The 19,944-nt window shown below is 59.0% G+C and overlaps 2 protein-coding genes across 8 annotated transcripts; one reads left to right on the top strand and one right to left on the bottom strand.

Moving 5' to 3' along the window:
* Positions 1-437: 437 nt before the first annotated feature.
* Positions 438-14,394, top strand: CRLF1 (cytokine receptor like factor 1). Of its 5 annotated transcripts, none has more exons than XM_015123322.3 (9): positions 438-692; positions 7,779-8,060; positions 8,723-8,852; positions 9,023-9,192; positions 10,254-10,411; positions 10,513-10,681; positions 13,202-13,389; positions 13,526-13,568; positions 14,054-14,394. In XM_015123322.3, exons 1-9 carry the CDS (start codon positions 581-583, stop codon positions 14,065-14,067), a joined length of 1,266 nt encoding a protein of 421 aa, XP_014978808.2. In that variant the 5' UTR covers positions 438-580; the 3' UTR covers positions 14,068-14,394. The 5 variants fall into 5 exon arrangements, with proteins under 5 accessions (XP_014978808.2, XP_077834599.1, XP_077834598.1 ...); XM_077978473.1 differs by having other exon boundaries at positions 544-692; positions 10,513-10,639; positions 14,054-14,262; XM_077978472.1 differs by having other exon boundaries at positions 544-692; positions 10,513-10,639; positions 13,521-13,568; positions 14,054-14,262.
* Positions 14,395-15,305: 911 nt separating this feature from the next.
* REX1BD (required for excision 1-B domain containing) lies at positions 15,306-19,272 on the bottom strand. Of its 3 annotated transcripts, none has more exons than XR_013409263.1 (5): positions 19,170-19,272; positions 18,993-19,075; positions 18,387-18,591; positions 16,312-16,838; positions 15,306-15,990 (listed from the first exon to the last, which is right to left on the bottom strand). XR_013409263.1 is itself a non-coding variant. In XM_002801137.4 (5 exons), the coding sequence occupies exons 1-5, from the start codon at positions 19,266-19,268 to the stop codon at positions 15,463-15,465; spliced, it is 540 nt and encodes a 179-aa protein (XP_002801183.2). In that variant the 5' UTR covers positions 19,269-19,272; the 3' UTR covers positions 15,306-15,462. The 3 variants fall into 3 exon arrangements, 1 of the variants encoding a protein (XP_002801183.2); XR_013409264.1 differs by having other exon boundaries at positions 15,306-16,002; positions 16,323-16,838; XM_002801137.4 differs by having other exon boundaries at positions 15,306-15,535; positions 16,759-16,838.
* Between the last annotated feature and the right edge of the window lie 672 nt (positions 19,273-19,944).

Here is a 19,944-nt window from a genome sequence, read left to right as displayed (position 1 = left end):
GGGGCGGGGCCAGAGCTGGGGTGGGGGCCGAGACAGAAGATTGGGCGGTGGAGGGGGGAATGGAGGAGCTGGGGACCAAAGGGGCCACTAAAGAGGCACTGGGCTGAGAGGAGGGTGCAGGGAAGTGGGCAGGGTTATGGAAACGGGATTGCGGGTGCCGGGTCCCAGACTGGGGGTGGGAAGCCTGGAGCTGGCAGGGTTGGAGAGGGAGGTTCTGGGCCGGTAGGGGTTGAGTAAGTGGGCTCTGGGCCGCGGGATAGGGCGCGCGCGGTTCTCAGAGGGGCGGAGGCCGGACGGGCGGGGCGCGCGGTGCCCGCGGGCTGGCGGGCGGCGGGGAGGCCGGTGCGGGGCCCGCCGCCCCCCCGGGGCCGGGCCGGGCCGGGGGCGGGGCCGGGCGGGGCCAGCGGCGCATTAGCGCCTTGTCAATTCGGCTGCTCAGACTTGCTCCGGCCTCCGCGTCCGCGCCCAGCGACGTGCGGGCGGCCTGGCCCGCGCCCTCCCGCGCCCGGCCTGCGTCCCGCGCCCTGCGCCGCCGCCGCCGAGCCGCCGCCCACCGCGCGCCCCCGGCAGCGCCGGCCCCATGCCCGCCGGCCGCCGGGGCCCCGCCGCCCAATCCGCGCGGCGGCCGCCGCCGTTGCTGCCCCTGCTGCTGCTCTGCGTCCTCGGGGCGCCGCAAGCCGGATCAGGAGCCCGTGAGTACCCTGCGCCCCGCTCCTTCCCCCCTGCCAGAGCAGAGGGCGGGCGCCCCGGGGGCAGCCGCGGGGGGAGGGGGCGCGGGCGCCACCTGGACGGCCGGGGAACAAAGGAAGGCGCCCCCGGCGCAGCCCTCGGGGCGCCCTCACCTGCGGGGCACACGGCGCCGCAGCCCACTGCCCAGAGAGTCCTGCTTCCGCGCCCGAGGCCCTGTTACCTGAGCAACTGGGCCGAGGGCTCCAGGCCAGGCCCCCGGGGGCTGGGAAGATCGCGGCCTGAGACCCTCTGCACGCCAGGACGTGGCGGGCGCACGCGTCTGCTTCGGTAGACTCTGAGCCGCTGGGACTGCAGGGCACCGCTCCCAGGCGGGGGCGCACGCGGTTGGCGCGCTGGGTGCGGGCCCCCAGCGGGCCCCCCCAGGCGGAGGGATGAGCCCCACGGGGAGGGCGGGGCTGCAGGGGGGCCGCTCTGGCCGCCTGGCGCGCAGCCCGGGGTCCCCGGGGACTTGCCTCTCCACGGGCCGGCGCCACCGCCCTCCCCCTGCGGGACCCGGTGCACGGGGGTCCGCGGAGTCCCCGCCACCGGCGGCGCTTAGAACTGTTTTCGGCCAGGCTGTGTCGGGCAGAGAACCTCCAGCGAGAGGAATCTTTGTGAGAGAGTGGGTGAGAGGGAGAGGGAGCGGGAGCCAGTGAGTCCGGGCACCGGCGGGCCCAAACTTTGAGGGGGCCCACTGGGAATCCGCTGCCCTACGGGCCAAGACCCCCGCCCTGGAGGGACTTCTGGCCTCAGGCACTCTGGGGCCCCCCATCCAAGGAACACCCCCGCAAGGATACGTCTCCATATCCAGACCCGCTCTGGGACACACCCAGAGACACACAAAGAATCACACTGGCTTGTGGCCCGTCACCCTCGCCCTCAAACTCGCGCACACTGCATCCCAGATGCACATTCGCACACCATCGCGGACGCACACATTCCATCCCCGACACACACTTTCATGGTCACACACATCCCACAGGGGAGGCGACCCAGGGGCACAGAGGCAGGCACCACTCGCCCCAGACGTTCAGTCACTCCACGCACCCCATCCAGGCGCACGGGCCACCCCGGGGGTCGCCGGGCACACACGGCTCCCAGGCTCACCCATCCTGTGCTGGGCTGTTTGCGGGCTGCCTGTAGGGCTCCTCCAGGAAGGGGCAGAGTGCGGGCATCCTCTAGGAGCACTTGCTGAAAGCCTAGCTCTCCCCTGGCATCTGAGCAGGTGAGGGGCTACCTCGGGCCCTCCCAGGGCCCCTGACGGCTCTGCCAGGCGGTGGGCAGCGCCTGTGAGTGCCACTGTGAGCGCCAAGCTTTGTTTTCAGCCAGTAGAGCAGCAGGCAAAGGTGTGTGGGGGTGGGGGGGGGTGTTGTAAGTGTGTTTTTTCCTTTAAGGGGGGAAGAAATTAAATAAAAGATTCTCACACCTCAGCAATATGTTTCTACTTACGGTGTGTCTTAGCACCTGACCAGCAGGCGGGTGGGTCGTAAAGTGTCTGCAGGTACCAGCAGGACGGGAGATGGGGACCCCCGTGGGGACCCTGGGATGGAGGCCACCCTTCCTCCCCGGTTGCAGAGAATCTCACACTTTTCCCTTTTAAAACACATGGTGTTCCTTTTTAATAACGGCAGTGGCTCCAGATTGGGAAAAGAGGAGAGAAAAAACTTTTAAAGGCCCCAGCTCTGCGGGAAAGGAGGGGAGGCAGGGAGTGAAAAGGGGGCTGTTGAAAAGCCAACCTAGGGATCTGCTTTGGGGAGCCCTCTAGGAGGCCCTCCAAACCAAGCCAAGCCCCCACCAACTCCAGCTCAGTGGGCTGTTCCCAGCTGCTCCCCCGCCTGGCCTGGAATGCGTGCGTCCCTGTCCCCAGTGCCTTAGCCCATTGTTTGTGGAGGCCTGGAGGGAGTGCCTAGTCTGCCGGGACCCCAGAACTGGGAGGGGCTGTCGTCTTTGTGGTTCCTGGGGGCTGCAGGCTTCTAAGCCCTCTGGACATTCGATTGCAATCACATCTCATTGATCTCTCCAGCAAGTAGAATGTATTTCTCCTCCCATTTCATGGAGGAGAAAATTGAGAACTGGAGAGGGGAAGTCAATTGCCCAGGTTCTCCCACTGGGGTTGCACCCATATCCTGGGAGGAGAAAGTGTCCTTCTGACCTTCCCGGCTGGGGCTAAGAGGGTGGGAGACTGGCCTGTCCAGGCCCGCCTGGCCTTGCCTTCCCCCCCACAACCCGTCACCGCTCAGTGTCCCCCGCCCAGCCCCGGGAGGGCAGCTGCAGCTGCTGGCAAGTGAGCCACGCCAGCCCAGGCCAGGCGGGTGTGGCAGAGGGGCAGTGCCCCCCAGCCAGGACCCCCCAGAGAGCCCCTTCCTGGCCAGGCCATGGTGGCGGGCGTGGAGGCCGGAGGGGCGAGTCCCACTCTACGAGGGCTGAGAGGGGCCTGGGGTCTGGGCAGGCCTGGCCGTGCCTCCCACTTTGTTGGGGGGGCCCAGGCAGGAAGCGGTGGGTGGGCCAGGGCAGAGACGCTGGCACGCCCGAGTTCATGCAGAAGGAATTCCGAATTAGCGGGCGGCTGGCTGCCTGGGACCTCCAGGGCGGCCCCCTGGCCCCCAGCCCCCCGCCCCCCTCGGCCGCCCCCGCCTCCTCGACTCTGGCCCGCTCAGCCGGCTCCTTCGCACGGACGCGGAGACCTCCGGCGAGCCCTGGGCCAAGCCCCAAGCGCAACTGCGATTCCAGGCTCCAGCAAGACAGAGCCCTCGAGCCAAGTTTGCCCCGGAAAATCATCAGGGCCGTCCCAAGAACCGTGTCCACCCCACCTCGCCCATCTGGGGCAGTGAGGGCAAGTGCCGGGCAGCGCTGGCATTCAGGGGACCTCCTGGGGGGCCGAGATCACCCTGTCCTTGGCTGCCATCTCTGCGAAGCTGGGCTGCCCTTGCCTCCTGCAGTCCCTTCTTCCAGCCGCCTGGGGAGTCCTTTTAATGCAAATCTCACCGCATCCCTCCCTCCCCGGCTGAGAACCCTGGAATCCCTCCTCCCTGCAGGTCAGGATCTCGGACCTCTCAAACTTCATTTCCCACGGCTTCTGCCCCAGGACCTTGGCACTTGCAGCTCCCACTGCCTGGACATGCTCTGTTAGATAATGTCACAGCTACTTCTCTTACTTTATTCAGGTGTCTACTCAAAGGTCACCTCCCCAGACAGGCCTCCGGAGCTCCTGCCGCTGCTCTGTCTTCCTCCAGCTCCTGCTTTACTTTCTCCCCTATTTATTGTCTTAGATATTTATTTATTTATTTATTTATTTTTCCTGCTGCTTCCTTGGATTTGATGCCCACAAGGGCAGGACTTTTGTGTGTCTTGGTCATCATCCCAGTGCCCACAGATCCTGACACACTGTAGGTACCCTGTGAAAGAACAGATGAACGCATGAGCGAACAAAGGAGTGGATGAGTCTTTACAACCACTCTGGGTGGAAGGAGAAGCCCCTTTCCAGAGGCTCAGAGAAGTAAACACTGAGGCCGGGTGCCCTGGCTCATGCCTGTCATCCCAGCACTTTGGGAAGCCAAGGCGGGTGGATCACTGGAGGTCAAGAGTTCGAGACCAGCCTGGCCAAAATGGCGAAACTCTGTCTCTCCTAAAAATACAAAAATTAGCTAGCTGGGCATGAAGGTTACGGTGAGCCGAGATTGTGCCACTGCACTCCAGCCTGGGTGACAGAGTTAGACTCTGTCTCAAAAAAAAAAAAAAAAAAAGTAAAACACTGAGTCAGGCTGTGGGCATTCGAGTCCCGGTCAACTTGGTTTAAAGATCTCATGGGAAAATGTTGTCTCCAACAGTATTTTCACTCCACTCAAACAACCCCATGAGGTTTGTTTTGTTGGTTTTTATAAATTTAAATTTAAATTTTTTTTCTTTTTTGAGACACGGTCTCACTGTCACCTAGGCTGGAGTGCAGTGGTGCAGTCATGGCTCACTGCAGCCTCAACTTCCCAGGCTCCTGCGTCAACCTCCCAAGTAGCTAAGACCACAGGCATGAGCCACCACCCCCTCCCCACCTGGCTAATTTTTGTATTTTTGGTAGAGACAGGGTTTTACCATGTTGCCCAGGCTGGTCTCAAACTCCTGACCTCACATATTACTCCCACCTCAGCCTCCCAAAGTGCTGGGATTACAGGTGTGAGCCACCACATCCAGCCAACCCCATGACATTGATGCCCACTTCCCAGATGGGGAAACTGAGACTCAGAGGCATCGGGAGGTTGGCCTGTGCACCCCCTCCTCCTTCTCTGAGCCTTGGTTTCCCTATGGACAAAATAGGTTCTTCTTAGGTTCTGGTCTCCAGAGGGGGAACTCCTGGGCTGCCCTGATGGCCAGCAGGAAAGGAGGCATCAACCACCCATGGGCATCCCCAAGGCTCCTGTGCCTAGCACCCAACTCACACACAATCTGGTTCAGGAAGTCCTTTCCCCTCTGACTTTCACAGTAGCCCAGGACACAAAGAGCTTTCTCGTTCCCACTTTGCAGATGAGGAAAACTGAGTGGAGGGAAAGAGCAATGATGTCAAGTCCCTTTGGATGGAAGTTGGGGACGTGCAGTTTGCCAGGGCTGCCTTTAGTCCCAGAGGTAGGCAGTGTTGAGCAGAACTTTGGAGACCAGAAAATCTGGGCCTAACTAGTATGGCCTTCCCTCATTCCAGGGGGGAAATTCAATCTTTCAGAGCCAGAGTTTTTTCATCCTTAACATGAGCAGGATTGGCCGAGAAAATGTAGGTAAAGTCTTAGCCCTGTATTCAGAACACAACAAGTGCCCAATAAATGGTGCTCTTAGGCCGGGTGCGATGACTCACGCCTGTCATCTCAGCACTTTGGGAGGCTGAGGTGGGTAGATCACTTGAGGTCAGGCGTTCGAGACCAGCCTGGCCAACATGGCGAAACCCCGACTCTACTAAAAATACAGGCTGGGTGCGGTGGTTCACCCCTGTAATCCCAGCACTTTGGGAGGCTGAGGCAGGCAGATCACGAGGTCAGGAGTTCGAGACCAGCCTGACCAGCACGGTGAAACCAAATCTCTACTAAAAATACAAAAATTAACCGGTCATGGTGGCATGCGCCTGTAATCCCAGCTACTTGGGAGGCTGAGGCAGGAGAATCACTTGAAACTGGGAGGTGGAGGTTGCAGTGAGCCAAGATAGTGCCATTGCACTCCAGCCTGGATGACAGAGGGAGACTCTGTCTCAAAAAAAAAAAAAATAATAATAATAATAAATGGTGCTCTAGGCCGGGCGCGGTGGCTCAAGCCTGTAATCCCAGCACTTTGGGAGGCCGAGGCGGGTGGATCACGAGGTCAGGAGATCGAGACTATCCTGGCTAACATGGTGAAACCCCGTCTCTACTAAAAATACAAAAAACTTAGCCGGGCGAGGTGGCGGGCGCCTGTAGTCTCAGCTACTTGGGAGGCTGAGGCGGGAGAATGGCGTGAACCCGGGAGGCGGAGCTTGCAGTGAGCCGAGATCATGCCACTGCACTCCAGCCTGGGAGACACAGCGAGACTCCGTCTCAAAAAAAAATAAAATAAAATAAAAAATAAATGGTGCTCTTAATGATTCAAGTAAGGGTCAGGGCTTTCATTTTAAGCAGTGCCCTTGCCCCACAGAAACACCTACTGTGTGTGAGGCTCTGGGAGTATCACAGGAAGAACGCACAATCTTTTGTTTCTAGTTGCCAAAAAAGAAAAATGAAATGAGAACGAAAAATAAAAAAGGTTAGGCACAGTAGCTCATGCCTGTGATCCCAGGACTTTGGGAGGCCAAGGTGGGAGGATCGCTTGAGGCCTGGAGTTCAAGACCAGCCTGAGCAAACTAGCAAGACCTCATGTCTTTTTTTTTTTTTTTTTTTTTTTTTTTTTTTTTTTTTTTTTGAGACAGAGTCTCGCTCTGCCCCCCAGGCTGGAGTGCAGTGGCCGGATCTCAGCTCACTGCAAGCTCCGCCTCCCGGGTTCACGCCATTCTCCTGCCTCAGCCTCCCGAGTAGCTGGGACTACAGGCGCCCGCCACCTCGCCCGGCTAGTTTTTTGTATTTTTTTAGTAGAGACGGGGTTTCACCGGGTTAGCCAGGATGGTCTCGATCTCCTGACCTTGTGATCCGCCCGCCTCGGCCTCCCAAAGTGCTGGGATTACAGGCTTGAGCCACCGCGTCCGGCCAGCAAGACCTCATGTCTAAAAAAATATTTAAAAATCAGCCAGGTGTGGTGGTACACACCTGTAGTCCTAGCTACTCGGGAGCTGAGATGAGGGAGAATCGCTTGAACCCAGGAGATCGAGGCTGCAGTGAGCTGTGATCATGCCACTGCACTCCAGCCTGGCCGACAGAGTGAGACCCTGTCACTAAAAAAATAAAAAGCAAAGCATGCCTGGGTGTGTTGGCTCACTTCTCTAATCCCAGCACTTTGAGAGGCCGAGGGAGGTGGATCATGGGGTCAGGAGTTTGAGATCAGCCTGGCCAGTATGGTAAAACCCCATCTCTACTAAAAATACAAAAGTTAGTCAGGCGTGATGGTGCACACTTGTAGTCCCAGCTACTCTGGAGGCTGAGGCAGAAGAATTGCTTGAACCCGGGAGGCAGAGGTTGCAGTGAGCCGAGATCGCGCCACTGCACTCCAGCCTGGGTGACAGAGTGAGACTCCATCTCAAAAAAAAAAAAAGCAAAGCATGGTGTTTATCATAACGATGTGCTAAGCAAGAGTCACTTGGACCCGAATGAGCCTGTATGCCCGAGTTGTGTGACCCCTCAGAGAACCTTAAGCACATCAGTGATGAAGAGTTTTGGAAGGCTCCAGTGTTGGAGTCAGACAGACTTGGACAACTCTAGGTCTGTCAGTTTGTCCACCATTGTTGCCCTGGGCATTTAACCCAACTGATCTTTACCTCCCCTATCTGTAAAATGGGGGACAATCATTAACAGTGCCTTCTCAGGACCGCCATGAACCCTGGAGGTCCTGGCATGGTCGAGGGCTCAGAGGGTCCCCGCCCTGGCCTGACACGTGCTCCTCTTTGACCCCAGACACAGCTGTAATCAGCCCCCAGGATCCCACGCTTCTCATCGGCTCCTCCCTGCTGGCCACCTGCTCAGTGCACGGAGACCCGCCAGGAGCCACTGCCGAGGGCCTCTACTGGACCCTCAACGGACGCCGCTTGCCCCCGGAGCTCTCCCGTGTGCTCAACGCCTCCACCTTGGCTCTGGCCCTGGCCAACCTCAACGGGTCCAGGCAGCAGTCGGGGGACAACCTTGTGTGCCACGCCCGCGACGGCAGCATCCTGGCTGGCTCCTGCCTCTATGTTGGCCGTAAGTTGGCACCCAGAATACCCCAGGGGTAGCCCTTGGGAGCAGCATCTCCCTCTGGAGAGAGGCATGAATCGTGGGCCTTCTGGCCAGGGGATGAGTGGTGGGCACACTGGCACGGCTATGCAGGTCTTTGAGGTGGGAATGAGAACCTGGAGACCCAGTCAGGCGAGGTGGCTCATGCCTGTAAGCCCAGCACTTTGGGAGGCTGAAGTGGGCAGATCACTTGAAGCCAGGAGTTCAAGGCCAGCCTGGCCAACATGGCGAAACCCCGTCTCTACTGAAAATACAAAAGTTAGCCGGGCGTGCTGACAGGCACCTGTAATCCCAGCTACTTGGGAGGCTGAGACAGGAGAATCGCTTTAACCCAGGGGGCGGAGGTTGCAGTGAGCTGAGATGGCACCATTGCACTCCAGCCTGGGGGACAGAGCGAGACTTTGCCTTGAAAAAAGAAAAGAACCTGGAGATCGGGTCACCAGCCTGTTAAGAGCCCGTGCAGGTGTCACACCAACCGTGCTGGCACTTCTCAGCACAGGGCTGAGACTGTCCTATCCGCCCTCCTTCCACTCCAAGGTGGGGGCCTGGCGGGTGGGCAGCAACCCCTTGGTCCAGGCTCAGCTGGTCCAGACCCTCAGCCTGCTTCCTGCACCCTCCCCCTCTCCCAGTGCCCCCAGAGAAACCCGTCAACATCAGCTGCTGGTCCAAGAACATGAAGGACTTGACCTGCCGCTGGACACCAGGGGCCCACGGGGAGACGTTCCTCCACACCAACTACTCCCTCAAGTACAAGCTTAGGTTAGTGGTGGCCCAAGGGCGATGTGTGTGTCCCAGACTGGCTGTGTGACCTTGACCAATGTGGACCCTCTCTGAGCCCCCATGCGCTGTCTGCACCCTGAGACTGCCATGGTGAGGTCTGGGGGCCAGAAGGAACCCTCATACGTCCTGTCCCCCTCCCATCCCTGCAGGTGGTATGGGCAGGACAACACGTGTGAGGAGTACCACACAGTGGGGCCCCACTCCTGCCACATCCCCAAGGACCTGGCTCTCTTTACGCCCTATGAGATCTGGGTGGAGGCCACCAACCGCCTGGGCTCTGCCCGTTCCGATGTGCTCACGCTGGATATCCTGGATGTGGGTGAGCCCCCAGTGTCCGCTAGGCCCCTCCCTTGGCACCAGCCCAGCCCACCGGGCATCCCGAGAGGTCCCTGCGCCTTCTCATTTTTCCTGGGATCCCGCCTGCCCCTCCCCAGCCCGGCAACTCCTGGACTGTCCCTGCTGGTTAGAGGGAAGGTAGGTAAGTAGCTGAGCATCCGCTCATCAGTCCGCAGCCCCCAGAAACAGCCAGGATACCCCCACTCCACGGAGAACACCTGGCCTGGCCACCTCCCCCTCGGCAGCCCAGGTGTGCAGGAGGGGGCCCTGGGGAGAGGGGAGGGGACGCCCAGGTCGGCAGGCGCCCCAGGAAGCCGAGGCCTGGAGCTGGGGGGCGCAGGGCGGGAGGCAGGAAATGGATGATCTGTGAGCAGAATTGAGCCTAATCTAATTAGGGTGTTTCTCAGCCCCAAGCAGGCCTGTGCCTTAACCCTTTAGGCCCCTCACCAAGGCCTCAGGGGGAGAGGCCAGCTCACCCTGCTCCCCTCAGGGGCCCCCAGAAGGATCCTCAGCCCCCCCAACACACACATACTCCGGGGTTGTAGCCCCCATCCCTACCCCCGCAGCCTCACTCTTCCCCACATCCTAAAGCTACAGTGGGAAAGTTCTAAGCCTCAGTTGCTTCTCTGCACCCAGCAAAATGTCACATCAAAGATTTCAGTAAGAGTGGAAGGGAGGTGAGAGTGGGGAGGGGGTGGCAGGGGGGTTCCCAGAAGGCTGACGGCCTGACAGCCCCCTGACCTCCTAAGCATGATAATAATATCATCAACCCGGCAATGTCTGCTTTCCCATAGTCAGTTGAAGATAGGATTATGTTTCGCCCGTCACAGATAATAATGGTGATAACAGCTAACATTAATTAGGTGCTGAGTGTTTCTCCAATATTATATATGGTGTAATCCACCAATCCTGGGGGTGGGGGCAGAGGGAGGAGGAGGAAAACAGAGGCAGGTGCCATCTGGGCCAAGTGCCCTGGGCCACACTGCTGGGGGGAGTTAAACGCAAACAGTTCCAGGCTGAAAGGGGCCCTCCTCCGCCCCGCAGTGACCACGGACCCCCCGCCCGATGTGCACGTGAGCCGCGTTGGGGGCCTGGAGGACCAGCTGAGCGTGCGCTGGGTGTCGCCACCCGCCCTCAAGGATTTCCTCTTTCAAGCCAAATACCAGATCCGCTACCGAGTGGAGGACAGTGTGGACTGGAAGGTGACCCGCCCATTCCCTGACTCCGCCCCGGTTCCTGCCAGGCCCCGCCCCCGCTCCTGCTAGGCCCCGCCCTCTACTCTGACCCTGTCCTGGCTGTCCAGGTGGTGGACGATGTGAGCAACCAGACCTCCTGCCGCCTGGCCGGCCTGAAACCCGGCACCGTGTACTTCGTGCAAGTGCGCTGCAACCCCTTTGGCATCTACGGCTCCAAGAAAGCCGGGATCTGGAGTGAGTGGAGCCACCCCACAGCCGCCTCCACCCCCCGCAGTGGTGAGCACCCCCCTAGGGCCGGGTGATCCAGCGGCCAGTCCAAAACCAGCTAGAGCCTCTGTTTCCTTGTTTTCTTTTCTTTTCTTTTCTTTTCTTTTTTTGTTCTTTTGAGATGCAGTCTCATTCTGTCGCGCAGTGGCGTAATCTGCACTCACTGCAACCTCTGCCTCCCGGTTTCAAGGGATTCTCCTACCTCAGCCTCCCGAGTAGCTGGGACTACAGGCACGCACCAACATACACAGCTAATTTCTGTATTTTTTAGTAAAGACGGGGTTTCACCATGTTGTGCAGGCTGGCCTCGAACTCCAGACCTCGGGTGATCTGCCCATTTCGGCCTCCCAAAGTGCTAGGATGACATGTGTGAGTCACCGTGCCCAGCCTGTTTCCTGGTTGTCTCCAAGAGAGTAGAGGTCTCAAACTGGTGGCCCCCCCAGAGCTGAATGTGGCCCTTGGATCTATTTTCTTTGGCCTGTTGTTTGGGGAAAAAAAAAAAAGTTTGACCAACTAGTAGAAATTTAAAACCAGGACGTTTTTACACAAATATCCTAGATTCCTTAGAAAAATAAATTCTCCAGAAAATGTAACAGCATGGCCCACAGCCCCCATCAGCAGTGGTCACCCCTTCCCAGGACCCTCACTCTCCATTTGCCCATCCCCACCTGGCCTGTTTTGGACACTCAGTCTCCCTCCTAAGAGGGCCAGCGAGGCCAGGCACGGTGGCTCATGCCTGTAATCCCAGCACTTTGGGAGACTGAGGCTAGCGGATCATGAGGTCAGGAGATAGAGACCATCCTGGCTAACACAGTGAAACCCCGTCTCTATTAAAAATACAAAAAATTAGCCGGGTATGGTGGCGGGCGCCTGTAGTCCCAGCTACTTGGGAGGCTGAGGCAGGAGAAGGGCAGGAACCTGGGAGGCAGAGCTTGCAGTAAGCCGAGATCGCGCCTCTACACTCCAACCTGGCCAACAGAGCGAGAGACTCCGTCTCAAAAAAGAAAAAAAAAAAAAAAAAGAGGGCCAGCGAGTTTGAGACCCTTGCTTCTAAGGCCAATGGGCTGCCAACTCCCACTTTGATGGGCCTCAGTTTCCCCTTCTGATTAAGGCAGGGGGATGGGAACGATTAGGTGCCTAGATCTGCCTCCTCTTGCTGTCTGGGGTTTCTCCGGGTCCACAGGCCTCTACTCTGTCTTTTGTGAAATGAAACAAAAGCTGTTACTTGGAATGTCTGGCCTCCGTTTCCCCATCTGGAAGGTAGGGTCAAGAATCCCACTTGCCTTGGGCTGTTGTGAGGGTTGGATGACATAATTTGTGGCAAATGCCCACATGGTGGGTGCCACCTAAGTGCTTGCAGGCAGTTGGCATGGAGGTACTTATTGTCCCGTCCCTCCAGGGTTTCACTGCAAGGGAGACCGCTTTTTCTCAGGTGAGGACACTGAGGCTCTAGGAGGTCACATGGGTCTGAACTTAGTTCACAAGGAAGTCCAAGCTCACTCTGGCATGAGAGATGATAGGGAAACTGAGGCCCTGAGAGGGTCCCAGAGCTAGGGAGGGGTAGAGTCAGGCTGCAGTCAGCTCCCCAGCCCCTATCCTGGGCCCCTCCAGGTTCGGGGGTGGGCGGGAGCAAGCGCAGCCGGGAGGGGCCTGAGCCTTGGCCCCTGCTCGTGCCCGGCACCTGCGATTCTTGCACAGGAGCCAGCAGGCCGCTGCGTCCGCAGGGGAGGCTGGGGAGGCCGGGGAAGGCCAGCAGGGGCGGCGGGGGCCAGGGCCGTGCCAGGGGCTGTCAGCGGGTCCCCGGCTTTATTTATGACGTGAGGCCGATGTCCTTATCCGCCGGCCTGCTGGGGGGCTGGCTGCAGCCGGCAGCTGGACCGACAGGCAGGCCTCCCACCTGGTCCTCCCGGCCCACTCCCTGTCCCATGGGCCCATGCTGGGGACTGTCCCATGGGGTCATCTTGCACTCGGTCTCCCTTCATCTGTCACTCTTCCTCTGTGTCTCTGTCTCGATCTCTTTGTCCCTATGTCCCCAGGGTTTCTGTCCTACCCTGATCAGGCCCTTTCCTCCTGGGCTGACCCCCTTTGCTTTCACCTACCCTGCGTCTCCATCTCTCCATCCCTGGCCTCGGCTCTCTCATCCGTGCGTCTTTCTTCCTTTCTCTTTTTCAGCCCCCTGCTCTGTCTGTCTCTGTGTCTCATCCCCCCCAGCTCTGGCCTCTCTCATTCTCCCCTCCCCCCACTCCACTCGCACCTGGCTCAGTCCACAGGAATCGGGTTCCTGGAGGAGATGTGGAGGAGGAGCCCCTTCCTTCCCCCGCCCCCCACCCCACCTCCCCAGGGGCGCAACCGGGCCAGGGGCGCAGCTGGGCTGCTGTGCAGGGCCTCGGGGAGGACTCGGTCCCTGAGAAACCGGGAGGGAGGTTCCCCGAGGGGAACATCGTCCTGCCGCGCCGGGGTCTTCCCTCTCCTGCTCGCGCGCACCCCCTGCCGGGCGCGCCCTGACACTGCCGCTCCGCCCACCACCAGAGCGCTCGGGCCCGGGCGGCGGGGCGTGCGAGCCGCGGGGCGGAGAGCCGAGCTCGGGGCCGGTGCGGCGCGAGCTCAAGCAGTTCCTGGGCTGGCTCAAGAAGCACGCGTACTGCTCCAACCTCAGCTTCCGCCTCTACGACCAGTGGCGTGCCTGGATGCAGAAGTCGCACAAAACCCGCAACCAGGTAGGAAGGAGAGACCCGCGGGCGTGGGTGGGGACAGGGAGCTGGGGGGCCCAGGAAACAGGGGAGGGGGAAGAAAGCAGGCTGTGGACGCAGGTCTGCAGCCCCCACGACACCTCTGCCTTCCTTCCAAGCACAGGACGAGGGGATCCTGCCCTCGGGCAGACGGGGCACGGCGAGAGGTAAGGTGGGCCTGAATGGGTGCGCGGGAGGGAGCAAGGGGAGGGCCCCTTCCGGTGGCTGCAGGTCTTGTTCACACCCCCACGCCTCCCAACCCCAGCCTTAGAGTCGCCGAGATGGAATCCGTCCTCTTCCTTTGTTATTTATCAGCATTTATTTAGCACTTACTGTATAACTGGTATTGTCTGCTTTAGCCTAAGAACATTCAATGCCCTGAAAATGTCCGAAGTGGAATCTCCTCCGAAATGAATGAACATACTCACCCTAGTTAGCATGTATGGGCACCTACTGCATACTGGCCCCGCACCAAGTGCTTTACCTGCAGCTCAGATAGCCTCGCCAAGGCCCAGAGAGGGGCAGGATCCTGCCCAAAGTCACACAGCCAGAAGCGGTGGGAACAGGACCCGAATGAGGGCTCCTTCAGTGGCTCTGTGGTGCAGCCCTCTCCCGGGCTCCCTGCTTAGCTCGGCTTCCCCTCTGCCTGCAGGTCCTGCCAGATAAGCTCTAGGGGCGCAGGCCACCCTCCCTGCCACGTGGAGACGCAGAGGCCGAACCCAAACTGGGGCCACCTCTGTACCCTCACTTCAGGGCACCTGAGCCACCCTCAGCAGGAGCTGGGGTGGCCACTGAGCTCCAACGGCCATAACAGCTCTGACTCCCACGTGAGGCCACCTTTGGGTGCACCCCAGTGGGGGGGTGTGTGTGTGTGAGGGTTGGTTGAGTTGCCTAGAACCCCTGCCAGGGCTGGGGGTGAGAAGGGGAGTCATTACTCCCCGCTACCTAGGGCCCCTCCAAGAGTCCTTTTAAATAAATGAGCTATTTAGGTGCTGTGATTGTGAAGGTGAGTTTGGGGCCTACCTGGCCTGGGGTGGGGGCTGTAAGATTTTAGGGGAATGTGAGGCATCTTAATGACTCTTTGAGATGAGAATTTTCACCTCCCAGGACTTCAGACTGTCTCTCCAGTATTTGCAAGGTCTGATTCTGAACTCCTTGGAGAATGTGATTCAAAATACCTGAGTCGGCTGGTCCCTAAGGCTCATTCCTATAATCCCAGAACTTTGGGAGGCCAAGCTGGGAGCATTGCTCGAGGCCAGGAGTTGGAGACCAGCCTGGGCAACAAAGGGGGACCTCATCTTTACTAAAAGTAAAAAATCGGCTGGGCGCGGTGGCTCACACCTCTAATCCCAGCACTTTGGGAGGCTAAGGCAGGTGGACCAAATGAGGTCAGGAGTTGGAGACCACCCTGACCAACATGGAGAAACCCCATCTCTACTAAAAATACAAAATAACTGGGCATGGTGGCGCATGCCTGTAATTCCAACTACTCAGGAGGCTGAGGCAGGAGAATCACTTGAACCCAGGAGGTGCAGGTTGCAGTGAGCCGAGATGGTACCACTGTACTCCAGCCTGGGCAACAAGAGCAAAACTCTATCTCAAAAAAAAAAAAAAAAAAAAAAAAAATTGGGCTCATGGTGGCATGTGCCTATAGTCCCAGTTACTTGGGAGGCTGAGGCAGGAGGATCGTTTGAGCGGGGTGAAGCCGAGGCTGCAGTGAGCCGTGATCTCACCACTGCACTCCAGTCTTGGTGACAGAGCAAAGCCCTGTCTCAAGCAAAAAAACCTCAGAGTTTCTAGGGAGGGTGGGAGTCTTCTACCCATAATCCCTGGCCCTGTGGGGGTCCCCCCCTCCCCAGGCACACTGGCTGCAGTACCCTAGGACACAGAGATGGCAGAGCGGCTACAGAGGAAGGGCTTTTTATTGTGGGAGGTGTCTCGAACTGCACGAAGGTCAGCAGCGCAGTGGGGCGAGACCCCAGCCAGCTGGCGGTTAGGGCTGGGCTGGACGCCATCCGCCCCTTTTCCCATCTCCCTCGGCGCATCCCTGGGGAGCCGCCATCACTCGGCAGATTCCGCATCAAACCTGAGGTCCTGGAGAACCTCGCTGATCGCCTCCATGGTTTTAATTACCCTACAAGAGCGGATGGGAACTATAAATAAAACCCAGATGGGGTGAATTAGCTGCTGCCGCGAAGCTGCAAGAGGGCTGTGGCTGTGGTGAGCCCCGGGCCCTCCTGCCCGCCGCCAAACCTCCAGGCAGCACTAGCAGCAGGAGGGACCGCTTAGGTGCCTGGGAGAAGGGGTGGCCCCATAGGTCACAGTGGGCTGAGAGAAAAGGCCATCTGGGCTCTGGGCACAGTGGCTTACGCGTGTAATCCAGCATTTTGGGAAGAGGCAGGCGGATCACCTGAGGTCAGGAGTTCAAAACCAGTCTGGCCAACATGGCGAAACCCCATCTCTACTAAAAATACAAGAACTAGCCAAGCGTGGGGGCAGGCATCTGTAACTCAAGCTACTTGGGAGGCTGAGGCAGAAGAATCGCTTGAACCTGGGAGGCAGAGGTTGAGATGAGCCAAGATCGCGCCACTGCACTCCAGCCTGGGTGACAGAGCAAGACTCTGTCTCAAAAAATAGAAAAAAACGGAAAAAAAAAAAAAAAAAAAAAGGACCGGGAGTGCTGGCTTATGCCTGTAATCCCAGCACTTTGGGAGGCTGAGGCGGGCAGATCACGAGGTCAGGAGATGGAGACCATCCTGGCCAACATGGAGAAACCCCGTCTCTACTAAAATACAAAACATTAGCTGGGCGTGGGGCACATGCCTGTAGTCCCAGCTACTTGGGAGGCTGAAGCAGGGGATTCATTTGAACCCAGGAGGTGGAGGTTGCAGGGAGCTGAGATCGCGCCACTGCACTTCAGCCTAGCGACAGAGTGACTCCATCTCAGCAAAAAAAAAAAAAAAAAAAAAAAAAAAGGCCATCTTGGTGGGATGTGTAGCATCAGGAGGTTATGAAGCATGACTGTCAAATGTGTATGTACATGAGTGTGTGTGCTTGGGGGCTGAGAACAGGCATCTGAAGGTTTGTGCTCAGTGGGGCATGGGTGACAATATCCAAGCTCCACAGACAGCCACGTGTGCAGGATTGGCATGAGTCGAGGTACACAGCAGTGTCCCAGCAATGCACAGCGAAATTGATGTGAAGTTTCACGACTATGCCCTCTGGGGAAGTGTATATCTGAGGGCCACCAGATGAGAACACCATTGTACAGAGGCAGAGGGTTCCTCTGCTGGGTCTGACCGTGCCAACCCTGGTGCAAATGAAGCATAGCCAGGCGGCTTGGGCAGCAGCGCTCACTTCATTTTCAGCTGGTGCATCTGTACAGCGTCCTCCTGCCCCGCCAACTCTGGCGTCTCCATCAGCTGCAGCAGGGCCACCTGGTGGGGGAATGAGCAACGCGAAGGATGTCTCCACCGGCAGAAGCCACCCCCTGCCCTCCCAGGATGTTCAGGAAAAGACAGAGGCACCCAGAAAGGCAGTGCCCGGGTAGAACCACAAGGGGCAGTGCTTTGTGTAGGAAGAGTCCGAAATTCAGTTTAGAGGGGCTCTCAGAAGGCAGACAGCGAGCATGCCAGAGGCAGTGCTGAGCGCGATGTGGGCGTGGCCTGGGAAGAAAAGTGACGTCTTGTCTTAGCCAGGCAGTGGCCCTAGCGGTGGGTTAGACTGCGCCTCATGGTCCCAGGATAAAAGTAGGCTAAAGGCCGGGCGCGGTGGCTCAAGCCTGTAATCCCAGCACTTTGGGAGGCCGAGACGGGCGGATCACGAGGTCAGGAGATCGAAACCATCCTGGCTAACACAGTGAAACCCCGTCTCTACTAAAAATACAAAAACTTAGCCGGGCGAGGTGGCAGGCGCCTGTAGTCCCAGCTACTTGGGAGGCTGAGGCAGGAGAATGGCGTGAACCCGGGAGGCGGAGCTTGCAGTGAGCTGAGATCCGGCCACTGCCCTCCAGCCTGGGTGACAAAGCGAGACTCCGTCTCAAAAAAAAAAAAAAAAAAAAAAGTAGGCTAAAAAGGCTGGACGCGGTGGCTCACGCCTGAAATCCCAGCACTCTGGAAAGCCGAGGAGGGCGGATCGCTTGAAACCAAGAGTTCGAGACCAGCCTTGCCCATATGGCAAAACCCCGTCTCTACTAAAAAAAAAAAAAAAAAAAAAAAAATTAGCCGGGCGTGGCGGGGCACGCCTCTAATCCCAGCTACGCAGGGGGCTGAGGCAGGAGAATTGCTTGAACCCGGGAGGCAGAGGTTGCAGTTAGCGGAGATCGCGCCATTGCACTCTAGCCTGGGTGACAAGAGCGAGACCCTGTCTTTAAAAAAGGAAAAGAAAAAAGGCCAAAAAGAGGCTGAGACGGGTAGCTCATGGGGGGCGTGGCCTAGGAATTCCAGAGCAGATCTCGGTGTGGGCGTGGCCTCACGTAGATGTGACCGGCCACACACCCACACCCACACACACACACACACACACACACGCATGGTTGCAGGGCCTAGTAGGCGGATCTCGGGAGAGAAATAGGCAAAAAAACTAAAGCTGTGATGGAGGAATACGGAGGAGGCGTAGCCTGGGAACCCCCTCGCCTGTATCTACGGGAGGTTGGGGGTGGGACAGGAGAAGCGGAAGAGTGTGGGTGGAGCATTGTTGGGGCGGGACCTGGGCGTGCTGGAATAGCATTTAGGCGGGGCTGGGAGAAAGTGGGAATGCTCTAGGAATAAGGACAAAACTTGGAAAAAAAATTGGGTATAAACAGCAAGGGCAAGGTCCAAGAATCCTCAAGTGAAGACTTAATAGAGGATTGATGTGGGACTGTAAGGGGTGAGGTCTGTGTATGGGATACTGGGACCACCCCCCAGTCCATCAACCAGGGGTGCGCCACGAGAGGAACCGGCCAGGGTCCTAGGGACGCGGCGGGGAATGGGTGGTGGCCTCACCGTGCCCAGCCGCGTCTGCTCCAGCTCCTGCAGGCTGCGCACGTGGCTGGCGAGCAGCGGCTGCCTGCGAGGCCCGGCCAGCTCTGCTTCCACCGCCAGCACCTCCCGCGAGGCGGCGGCGAAGGCCTGAGTCACCTCGTGCACTGTGCTCCGGTAGCGCGCGAAGTCGTAGTCCGGGCCGCTGCGCAGGTACTGGCGGTGGCCTCTGCGGCAGGTGGGGACCCTGAGGCCGCGCCCCTAGGTTCTCAGGCTCTGCACCCGCGCCAACCACCTAAAAGGCCCCCAGGAAGTGTCCCCGGCCCCCAGAGGGGAGGACTGGTAGGTAGGAAGGACGCTTCCTGACTCCCGCAGGGGAACCCGAGACAGGCCCACCCCTGCTCTTGGGGAGGAGAGAGAAGCCACAAGGAGTGGGTCGTCGGGTAGTGAGGACGTGCTGTGGGGCCTTTCTCGTGAAGGTGAGGACTCGGTGCCCCGAAATCCCCGCCGCATCTGACTCTGCAGCCGAGCGAGGACCCAGCTCCTCCTCCAGGCACGCCCGCCGAAAGCACGCCCACGCCCAGAGCGGGCGGGGAACTGAACCCTGAACCCCTGCGCACCCCCACTCACTCCTCCAGTCGGCGGAAGCCCTGCGCGCGCTCAGCCTGCAGCTGGTGGATGCGCTGCACCAGCGTCCGGATCGGGGCGTCTTTCTGTGGGGCGGGGGGCACGGCTGGGGTATGTAACCGGCGCCCCTGGGTCTGCGCCGCCCGCCCCGCGCCCGTTCCCGCTCGGGCCTGGACTCACCCAGGGCCACGCCAGCTCCTTGCGTCCCGGAGCTTCGGTGGTCTCCTCAGGAGCGGGCACTGCGGGGACCGTGGGCTCCGCCGCGGTCTGGGTGATCATGACTGCGCAGCCTGGCCAGGCTCCGGAGCAGGTCCTTCCACTGCGTCCGACGCCCCCTACAGGCCGGGAGGTCCACGGACCCCCACCCTGCGGCTGGCCGGCCACGAGACCTCGGGGAAGAAAGGCGAGCCAAGACCGCGGGCCGCCCAAGCAAGCCCTCCATCCTCCACCCACTCTTCTTTTTTTTTTTTTTTTTTTTTTCTTTTTGAGACGGAGTCTCGCTCTACCGCCCAGACTGGAGTGCAGTGGCCGGATCTCAGCTCACTGCAAGCTCCGCCTCCCGGGTTTACGCCATTCTCCTGCCTCAGCCTCCCGAGCAGTTGGGACTACAGGCGCCTGCCACCGCGCCCGGCTAGTTTTTTGTATTTTTTAGTAGAGACGGGGTTTCACCGTGTTAGCCAGGATGGTCTCGATCTCCTGACCTCGTGATCCGCCCGTCTCGGCCTCCCAAAGTGCTGGGATTACAGGCTTGAGCCACCGCGCCCGGCCATCCACCCACTCTTCTTGTTCCGGTCCAGCGATCGCGTTTTTCCTTGAATGTGCGGCTCTGAATACAGAACAGCTGTTAGCCTTGAGTTCGTTTATATGCTTGTATCTCAACACCGACTTCCGCGTGAAGCGGGTATTGAGCGTGGATTTTGACATTCAAGAGCGTTAAGTAAGCCTGGGCAACCTA

Source organism: Macaca mulatta, chromosome 19 (genome assembly GCF_049350105.2).
Source record: "Macaca mulatta isolate MMU2019108-1 chromosome 19, T2T-MMU8v2.0, whole genome shotgun sequence".
Taxonomy (NCBI): domain Eukaryota; kingdom Metazoa; phylum Chordata; class Mammalia; order Primates; family Cercopithecidae; genus Macaca; species Macaca mulatta.
Note: the sequence above shows the minus strand (reverse complement) of the source record. Positions and strands in the feature narration are given on the sequence as shown.

Coding starts and splice junctions, on each gene's coding strand:
- CRLF1 (XM_077978469.1), top strand. CDS start 581: ATGCCCGCCGGCCGCCGGGGCCCCGCCGCCCAATCCGCGCGGCGGCCG. Junction 8,061..8,722: donor CTCCTGCCTCTATGTTGGCC/GTAAGTTGGCAC, acceptor CCCCTCTCCCAG/TGCCCCCAGAGAAACCCGTC. Junction 9,193..10,253: donor GCTGGATATCCTGGATGTGG/GTGAGCCCCCAG, acceptor TCCGCCCCGCAG/TGACCACGGACCCCCCGCCC.
- REX1BD (XM_002801137.4), bottom strand. CDS start 19,268: ATGATCACCCAGACCGCGGCGGAGCCCACGGTCCCCGCAGTGCCCGCT. Junction 18,592..18,992: donor GGCTTCCGCCGACTGGAGGA/GTGAGTGGGGGT, acceptor CACCTGCCGCAG/AGGCCACCGCCAGTACCTGC. Junction 16,839..18,386: donor AGCAGACGCGGCTGGGCACG/GTGAGGCCACCA, acceptor TTCCCCCACCAG/GTGGCCCTGCTGCAGCTGAT.